General features: G+C 50.9%; 1 protein-coding gene across 1 annotated transcript in view; it reads left to right on the forward strand.

Annotated features, from left to right (window-relative positions):
• The window catches only part of ZNF407 (zinc finger protein 407), a 393,000-nt gene extending 383,122 nt beyond the window's left edge, over window positions 1–9,878 (forward strand). The window contains exon 9 of the mRNA XM_025273694.2: window positions 7,886–9,878. Coding sequence (XP_025129479.2) covers window positions 7,886–9,189 — 1,304 coding nt within the window. The 3' untranslated portion in view covers window positions 9,190–9,878. The remainder of the gene's footprint in view (window positions 1–7,885) is intronic.
• Window positions 9,879–10,093: the final 215 nt, after the last annotated feature.

A 10,093-nucleotide genomic window follows, 5' to 3' on the forward strand; every position in this document is an offset into this window, starting at 1 on the left:
TGGGCCAGATCTCCAAAGTTCTGGGGTCCCATCCTGAGGGATCCACAGCCCTGCGGCCTTGGCAGCAGGGAAACAGTCACCACGCCCGCCACCACACCCGGCTCTGAAGTGGCCTGAGGGAGGTTTGCCTGCATGACTCCCGTTAGATCTCCATGCAGCCAGTGATCATCTGTACCTAAGGTTCTGACGCAATACAGCATCTTTTAGGGTTTGTGATTTTAAAGGTAAAATATTGTCTTTTATCCTTTGTCACTCTTCAGTGCCCATGGAGTTGCAAAGTTAGAAACCTGTCTGTTCCTGTATTTCCAACTGGAGATAAAACTTATTCATGGTTTTTCCTGAGCATCTTAGAATTTCTTTCATGGGTCTTATATGATTATCTTTGACCACTACTAGTCCTAAGTGATAACTGAGGGGAAGAGGACTAAGGCTTTTGTTTCTTAAATCTGGGCCCTACCTTATTGTACATATCCCCTGCAGTTAAACAGGTAGCTTATAAAATTGTGTTTGAACTTAGGTCAAAGAGTCTCTCAGAAAAGATGTGGACTACAGTTAATTTTTTACAGAATAATAACTTTCCTCATCTCTTATCAAACGATGGCCTTCATGAACTTGAGGACAGAGCAGTGACCTTTACTGTAACTCTGTGACGCAGCCTTTATTTGTGGCATAAAGCAGGTACTTAGCAGGGTGCCTCTTATTTATCGTGTTGTGGTGTATTTAAACACATCCTTAGGCCAGGGCACGCTGGTTTCAGAATGACCAGCACATGCCTGAGCTCTGAAATACATCCCACCGGTATGGTGGTCACACTAACAAGCATGCCAGCATCCGAAGATAATTTCAATTTTGTGTCTCCAACAACCTCAGTATTTCTAATCTGTGTGTGAATTTTATTAACGTTGACCAAAATGCGTTTCTAACCCTTGAAAATAATGAGACGTAAGGTACCGACCGTCCTTTGTTCTCGCCAAAAGAAAACAGAGAAAGATGGTGAAATTGCCATATTGTCATTTTGGTACACAGCCTGCTGCGATCATGGGCCACGCTGTTCGTGATCGGCTGCCTGCAGGAGCGGGTCGGGGTTTCCTGCAGGGAGGCGAGCCTGCGGAGCTTTCTGCGTGGAGGGCACTGGGCACAGCTTCCTGACTGTGCCGCTTAGACTTCTTCAAGCCGGGCTGCAGGGGACGCTGCTGGGGCCTTCGTGCAGGAACACCAGCATACCAGTAACTACTATTGTCCAGGAAATGACTCCATTACAGAGCCAGTTACTGATATCGATGTGATTGGCTATACTATGGGTGACTGCCATTATACGAATAATTTATTCCCTGGTTTGAAATTGCTAAAAGGTTATATTTCATTGAATTTTAATTTGTCATTTTTCCAGCTTTCACTTGAGAAACTTACAAGCTTTTGTGACATTAAAATATGGCTCTAATTTATTAGCATAATCTGTTAATATTGTTTCATTTTAATAGACATTAACTATGATTTCTTAACATTCTTGTTAAAATCACATCTTAAAACTGAAGTTGAGGAAAACCATACGTGGCTTAAGATTCACAGTGTCATATGTGCCTCAGATTTTCATATGAAAGGCATTACTTTTCTAATTGCATCGTATTCGAGGTGCTTTGATTGTGACAGTGAGGCAGTCTAGCGTTTCCAAGCTTAGTGCCCTCCCAAAATATAAAATGTAACACACACAGTGTCTGAGACATAACCTAGCACTGTGGAATACCACTGCAGGAGCAGCTGAGAAATGTAAAATAAATGCTGGCTGGTGGCCGCACAGTGGCTCACGTCGGATATTAGCACAGGCTTCCCTGACGCAGCCGACATTTCAGCCGCACAAGTCTTTTTAATGCCATCTTTATCTGCTACACGATGCATGAAATCTACTTTCGGTTTTAGAACTGCTGGTGACCTCTGACCCCTTTAGTGGAGACACAGTGTGACCTTTCTATTGTCATCGGCTTTCATTCTCCTGAAAATTCCATGAATTTTTATTACAAGTTTTTTTTTAAGCCAAGCTGAGTCTTCAGCAAATTACTTGACGCAGATGAGATGAAGTTGTTGGAGTGGGTGAGACAAGTTTTACAGCCCGCGCGTGAGCCGTGAGGAGCCCAGCCTCTGTCCTGCGATGTCATACGCCAGTAACTGCTGAGCCTACTATTGGATAAATACATCATTTTATGGAACATTGATTGTTCTATAAACCCAATGGAGTATTATGCTCTATGATCAAACCATTTAGATTGTGTGTAGAGCACAGAAAATGCCATATTCAGGATGGTACTAAAAGTGCCATTTGTGTATTTTATGGATGTCATTACAGGGGAAACTTCTCTCTGTAGGCCCTGTTTACGGCAAAATTTTTTAGTCTGTAATGACATTTTTCATTCACAACGTATGCCTTCAAGAGAGGGGGCCTTGTTTTATTTGTTTCATTCGAGTTTACTGCACAAATTCTGTACATTTTAATTAAATGTAAGCTTAACAAAAGCATAAGGTATTTATTCTGTGAGAAAAAACGATGGCAGCAACGAAGGACTAACGCGCACACAGGAAGGGAGCAGCCAGGTACTGAGCCCTAGCTGTGGCTCCGGCGACGGCACAGCAGAGCCGCTGTGTGGCTGCAGGCGGCGGGGGTGGGTCTGCAGCTTGACCCCCCTACCCCGCTCCTGCCTGGCAGGGCTCGTGGCCTCAGCGCTGGAGACGCTCCCTTCCAAGGGGACAAGGCAGGAGGGAGTGCGCGCAACAGTGATTTTCTGCAGAAGGGAGCTCATTAAAGAGCAGGTCCCTGAAGACAACACCTCAGCGCCCCCCCCCCGCCCCACCCCCCAAAAAAAAACCGAAAAAATTCTTTTTATTTCAGCTGAGTTGTAAACTTGCAATGCATTTGGCTATGATAAGGCAGTAAAATCCTTCTGTCCTCATGAAAGGAAACGGGCAGTGAGTTGGGAATCTCATAAACAGGCCCATCTCACCTGCGTTTGCACCTTCTACACGAATCTTCTTACTGTCTGTCCTGTTGGAAGCAGATCCAGAAAGGGCTGGTTTAGACCCTATTGATTAGCTACTGTCAGCATACTGAAACTGGATGCTGTCTTTGATAAATGCCAAGTGAAATACAAATATTATGTGGAGTATCTGTGCTTCGTTAAAGATGTGTGTGCAGTTTTGAAGCAGTAACGGTGACTAAGCAGTTGTGGATAAAATTGGCACAAACTTGCTGTGTTCCAGATACTGTGTCCATTGGGCCATTTGCATTGGTGAGCTTTACAGTTAATATTTACTCGAAAGATCTCAAAAATTGAAGTTTATGTGCCCAGTAAATTCTTGTTCATAGCTGGGTTAGAATGTAAAGTTACAGTAGAGATTCACATTAGTTTAAATGACACTTGAACTTCTACACAGCTCAACATTAATTCATTATGGACGAAATGGAAGAATCTTCAGTGGCTGAATCTTTTCCAATCTGATTGAGGCTGTTACATTTTATAGGTGCTATTTTTCAAAGCAGTACTGACAGCACTCGAAGTTATTAAATTGCTGAATCAAAGCTGGACCTGCGGCCGCATTTATGAACTGTGATGCAGCCGCCGGCCTGCGCGCAGCCGAGGTGAAGGTGCTGGTGTTGATGCGAGTCGTCACACCCGTGCTGACAGCAGTATTTACCCACGTCGTTTATTTAATGGTCTGGGAGTGGCTTATCCCGCCTCCAGATTCAGGTAAATTCAGTAAGCAGTTCTGAGTAGCATCATCATCCGAGCTCCCCAGGATTCAGACGATAATTCTGTAACTTCAATCTCGCTGCAGACTAAAGAAAGAGTTGCCTGGACTCAAGCATGTAGCATCTCCCTCAGGGAGCATCCAGGATGGGGTGCTCGTGTCTTCCAGCTACAGCAGCTCCTCCTTTGTTAATGTCAGGGCACGATTCAGTCACTGAGTCGTGTCCGACTCTTTGTGACCCCATGGACTGTAGCCCGCCAGGCTCCTCTGTCCATGGGATTTCCCAGGCAAGAATACTGGAGTGGGTTGCCATTCCCTTCTCCAAGGCATCTTCTCAACCCAGGATTGAACCCAGGTCTCCTGCACTGCAGGCAGATTCTTTACCACTGAGCCACCAGGGAAGTCCCATCAGGGCAGTAGGTCCTCTTCTCAATCAGTTAGGGATGGGGGAGGGTGATTGGAAGGCTGATTTCTTTACGTTTTGTATCCATATTTCTTTTTTTCTCCTCCAAATTATAAACAAAATGACCTTGGAATTAAAGAATGGGCAGAAGCCAACTGGATCAGGTTCTGAGTGTGATAAAGACATGTGGAATGTTCCATTTGAAGTAGAAAAGTACAGGGAAGGAGAGGGGTCAAAGGGTAGCACAGGAGGAGCTTGGCAAGGACAGGAGACAAAAGATTAGGGGGACCTCAGTTCAGTTCAGTCACTCAGTAATGTGACCGTAGCACTCCAGGTCTCCCTGTCCATCACCAGCTCCCGGAGCTTGCTCAAACCCATGTCCATTGAGTCGGTGATGCCATCCAACCATCTCATTCTCTGTCGTCTCCTTCTCCTCCTGCCCTCAATCTTTCCCAGCATCAGGGTCTTTTCCAATGAGTCAGTTCTTCACATCAGGTGGCCAAAATATTGGAGCTTCAGCATCAGTCCTTCCGATGAATAGGTAGGACTGATTTCCTTTATGATTGACTGGTTTGATCTCCTTGCAGTCCAAGGTACTCTTAAGAGTCTTCTCTAACATCACAGTTCAAAAGCATCAATTCTTTGGTGTTCAGTGGTGTTCAGCTTTCTTTATGGTCCAACTCTCACATCCATACGTGACTACCGGAAAAACCATAGCTTTGACTAGATGGATCTTTGCTGGCAAAGTAATGACTTCACTTTTTAATATGCTGTCTAGGTTGGTCATAGCTTTTCTTCCAAGGAGCAAGTGTCTTTTATTTTCATGGCTGCAGTCATCATCTGCAGTGATTTTGGAACCCAAGAAAATAAAGTCTGTCACTGTTTCCATTGTTTCCCCATCTATTTGCCATAAAGTGATGGGACTGGATGCCATGGTCTTCATTTTTTGAATGTTGAGTTTTAAGCCAGCTTTTTCACTCTCCTCTTTCACTTTCATCAAGAGACTCTTTAGTTCTTCTTCACTTTCTGCCATAAGGGTGGTATCTTCTGCATATCTGAGGTTATTGATTTCTCCCAGCAATCTTGATTCCAGCTTGTGCTTCATCCAGCCTGGCATTGCACGTGATGTACTCTGCATATAAGTTAAATAATCGGGGGGGGGGGGGGGCGGGTCCTAGCTGGGAGAAAACTGGGCAGAGATGGCGACCCCCACCAGCTGAGACTCAGGCCTTCGTGGAGGGGTGGACACAAGACCTGTGGAGCACCCCACCCATCAGGCAGGCCTTCTGCTCCTGCACTGAGGCCAGCTCTGCCCTCTTGGAGGAGTGAGTTTAGGAGGATTGACATTCAGAACATGCCCATGTGATGAGGTTAAAGCACAGGGCACATGAGCCCCCTCTGATCCTGACCCCAGCCATGAGGAGGCTCCCTCTGGCTTCAGGAGTTAGAGGGTTGCAGTGGCCTGACTTTCTGAAAATCCTGACCAGTGACCCTTCCCAGCAGCACACTGAATGCCGGGAGTTTGCATTTTTAAAACTTCATACATGGTTCCCAGTCTGGGGCAGTGAGCCCAGGTGTCCTCGTGGAGAATATAATTAAACGTCTTCTGTGGATCTGGCCTGACTTGCTGTTCCTGCTGAAAGGCAGGCCTTGCCCCTGGGTCTTTGCTTAAGGTGGATTCTGTATTGAAAGTAAACGCTTTCTCACAGAATGGCACCATTGTGGTAAGCAAACTAGTTGTCCTATTTTTAAGGGATGTTAGCAACAATAATCAACAATTCGTAATCCTTTTTTCTCCCTTGGTAAGAATAAAGTGTGCTTCTTTAAAAAAGGACCTACATTAGGGAGAGTGAAGTGAAATATTTTAAATGTGGTTGCGATTGAGATAAGAAATCGTTCAGAGCTCATTCTCTCACTTAGCGCTTCCCAGGAGGAGCTAGTGGTAAAGAACCCACCTGCCAGTTCAGGAGACATGAGAGTCTTGGGTTCGATCCCTGGGTTGGGAAGATCCCCTGGAGGAGGAAATGGCAGCCCACTCTGTATGCTTGCCCGGAGAATCCCATGAACAGAGGCGCCTGGGGGGCTGTGGAGTCACAAGGACTGAAGCAACTCAGCACACGCTCACTTAGGAGGGAAGGAAGCGATAATAAGAAACTAATAGAGAATTAGGGACTTGAAGGAGATAACAGGAGCTCTGTTTAAATAGTCTCTTTTTTATGAAAATGACTATAGGTTTCGCTCAGCTTTCCCTGTCGAGTTATTAAACAAGCCTCTCCTGTGTCGCAGGTGGCCTGGGGGGAACGGTGTCCACGCGCCTGCCGACATGCTCCTCGCTTCTGCAGCCAGAGCCCCCTTTCTGTAACAGCAGGGAGGCCTGAAAGGTGGGCCTGACGCTCTCAGCCCAAAGGCAGCTCAGGGCTGCCCTGCCTTCCCTGGGCGGGCGGCGTGTGTCCACACTGCAGGGACCGGCGCTGTCCACGGGGACCGCCAGGTGCGCCAAGACCCGCAGCCCGCAGGCACCCTCTCCCCGGCCCCGCACGCCCTGCGCTTCCAGACCCCTGCTTCTGGCACGCACCCTGGTCCCTTGGGCCGATCTCCTCGTGAAACGATCGCAGGGAAGGCAGGGCCAGTATTTACGGCAATAAACGCTGGGCCCCCATCACAGTTCTCAAACAGATGCACTCGCTTAACTTTTCCTGATTAAAAGCACTCAACAGGTGTCTTCTCTGCACAGACTGTGGCCCACGTGCCTTAGTGCCTCCTAAGGCAGAGGGGGCCCCCGACAGCCTGGTCCTGGCCTAGCCTGTGATCCCCGAGAGCCGGCCCGGCCACCCCCAGACCCCACCTCTGCTGCCCCGGATGCTCTGTCTCAAGGCTCTTCCCACTCAGACCCGGGGGAGAGCTTGGGTGTTCCTGTCCCTTCAGGCAGGCTGGGCAGCTGTCTCTCTGCAACTCTTGCTGAGTGTCCTTCCCCAGAGCCTGAACGTGGTGGTCCTTTCCATGGTTTGAAGGGCGGCTACGTGCCAGGCGCTTGGCCAGACATCACAGCGACACGGTGGGATGCTCCGGTTGCCCTGGGGGCTGTGCACGCAGTTTCCGGCCTGTGTGCCGCCCCCGAGCGCTGGACAGCGGAGACCCTGAGTCCGTGCTGGGTGCCCGGCTGCCGTGGACCTCTCCCAGCAGGCTGGCCACCCTACTCCCAGGCTCAGCACCTGACACGCAGCAGGGGCCCACGCGCTCGGGGCCTTAAACTCTCACAGCTGGTGTTTATCAAGGGCAAGTTTATAAATTCGGTATGCAGAGCTTTCATTCTTCTTGTGGAATAAACAGATACACTGTAAGCTAATGTTGAGACATGGAAAAAAGATTTTTCTTTGAGTTAAAAGGAAAATGCTCTTAACACCAGCTACTGGACATCTGATTAGAAATGACCATGACTGAGGAGATGCCTCATATTCTTTTCGCAGGAACTGGAAAGGGACCATGGCTGTTGAGATTGTATCTGGACAGTCAGCCAGGGGTGTAGGCATCTCCCCCTCACAGCACAGCCCTGCTCTGTGTTGCTGGGAGCACCCATCGAGGCCCTGAGCACCCCCAGCTCCCCCACGCAGGCAGCTGGGGGATCTGAGTCATGGGTCATGGGGATGCTTCTGTTGAGGTTTTCCAGCTTCTCCAGAAGAACTGTCTTACTTCTAATCCTAAAAGTCACTTTTCTAGGCTCTAACTGGTCCCTGTCTCCCCTAGGCATTGTGTCCAAGTCCTACGAGTGCCGCCTGAAGGGCCAGGGAGCCACCTTCGTGGAGACAGACAGCCCGTTCACGGCGGCCGCGCTGGCGGAGGAGTCTCCAGTCAAGGACAGGCCGCTGCGGAGCAGCAGGAGGTCGGCGGCTCCACCGGAGCCGGTCCAACAGGTCATCATCATCCAGGGCTACGAGGGCGAGTTCGCCCTGGACGCCTCTGTGGAGGAGACGGCTGCAGCCACGCTGCAGACACTGGCTCTGGCCGGCCAGGTGGCCCGCGTGGTGCACATCACCGAGGATGGCCAGGTCATCACCGCGGGGCAGAGCGGGGCGCAAGGGGGCAGCGGGGCTCCCAGCCCGGGCCTGCCGGAGCCGCTGGCCGATGGAGCCACGCAGGTGGTGGTCGTGGGCGGCTCCATGGAAGGGCATGGCATGGACGAGCCCCTCAGCCCCAGCGGGGCCGTCATTCAGCAGGTGACCAAGCAGGAGATTCTAGGCCTGGCCGAGGCCGGTGTCCCCCCGCCCGACGCGGCCTCGGCCTTGGACGCCCTGCTGTGCGCGGTCACCGAGCTGGGAGGGGCGGAGGGCCCAGTGGCGGCCGAGGAGAAGGGCGGGGCCGGGCCCAGGGACCTGCTGGTGCAGCTGCCGGGGCAGGAGGCAGCCACTCCCGCGGCCCCGGAGATCCATGTGTTCCACGATGGGCCAGACGGCGCAGCCGCCGCAGAGCCGGTGGAGGTGCTGACCCAGCTGGTGCGGCCGGCCACCGTGATCGCGTCGCAGGAGCGTGCACAGGTGGCCTTCAAGAAGGTGGTGCAGGGCATGCTGCAGTTCGCCGTGTGCGACTCGGCCGCAGCTGGCCAGCTGATGAAGGACGGCGTCACGCAGGTCATCGTCAACGAAGAGGGCACAGTGCACATGCTGGCCCGCGAGGGCTCCCAAATCATCATGCAGGAGGCCGAGGCACGTGGGTCGCACGTGGACCTGGCCGAAGCGGACGGCGAGATCTCGCAGATCATCGTCACCGAAGAGCTGGTACAGGCCATGGTCCAGGAGTCTGGCGGTGGCTTTCCCGAGGGGGCCACACACTACATCGTGACGGAGCTGCCACCCAGCGTGCAGGATGAGCCGGCCGTGTACTCGCACACCGTCATTGAGGCAGCCGGCTCCCAGGAGCTCCTGCAGGCTGGGGCTGTGGTCCCCGGTGGAGCGGAACAGCTGACGAGCATGGTCATCTACACCCAGGAGGGCTCCCCGGCCGCCGCGGTCATCCAGAGCCAAAGAGACAGCAGCGAAATCCACGAAGCCTGAGGCCGGGGGCTGAGAGACCAGCACACGAGGCCATGTGCCCTGCACCCGCCAGCGAAGCGCGCGTCCGAGGGGCCGGGGATGGCCCTGCGCCGGCCGTGTGAACGCGGCACCGGGGGCACGCACGCAGGAGCGCGGCCTGTAGCGGGGCAGGGCCCACCAAGGCAAGTCTGGTTACCGTTTGGTTCTTCTGTTGTTTCTCTAACCCGTCTTCTACCCATTGTGCCGAGAAGTTAAGTTGTTTTCTGTTTTGTTCCCACAAATGTTTTCCCATTTCAGTTGTGAAAGGACCGTGCCCTAGCCATGGAAGAGTGTCTTCAGACACAGCTGCCCTCGCAGTCCAGCATGTCCCCATTGTAACAATTTATTACATGTTTGGTTAAAAATTGCAGCTACGTTCATTACCACGTCGAAGCAGCCTGCTCCTGTTCATTTTCCTGGAAATGTTAGGGTCACAGCATCCCCAGACCAAAGGCAGCCTGTTCATTTTGTGTACCGCCTTCCTCTTCCATACGTTGTAGGTGTGCTCCTTGCCCGGGTTGCTTCAGCTTAAAAGATTCCTCCTTAAGCCTATGGTTAAGAAAAGCCTTGACGTTTATTAAAATAAACCTTAGTTAAGAAAACCCAATGCTTCTAATTTTGACTTAGTTTCATACAATAAAGTCTATATGAAATGTGCATTCTGAAAAATACTGTTTGTATCAATATTTTGCTTTTATAACAAATGTTTCTTAATGTTGATATCATTTTCACAGGATTTATCAGTGATTTATGTCCGTGTGAAAGAGCTGACATCAAACATCAGTGATAGAGAGCCATTCCCTGGCCCCCGCAGGACTGTGTGTGCCTTGCTGTGGGGTCCCTTCCACTGGGGGTGCAAGTTCATAGCCAGGTGACCCGCTTCTTA

Source organism: Bubalus bubalis, chromosome 22 (genome assembly GCF_019923935.1).
Source record: "Bubalus bubalis isolate 160015118507 breed Murrah chromosome 22, NDDB_SH_1, whole genome shotgun sequence".
Classification (NCBI taxonomy): domain Eukaryota; kingdom Metazoa; phylum Chordata; class Mammalia; order Artiodactyla; family Bovidae; genus Bubalus; species Bubalus bubalis.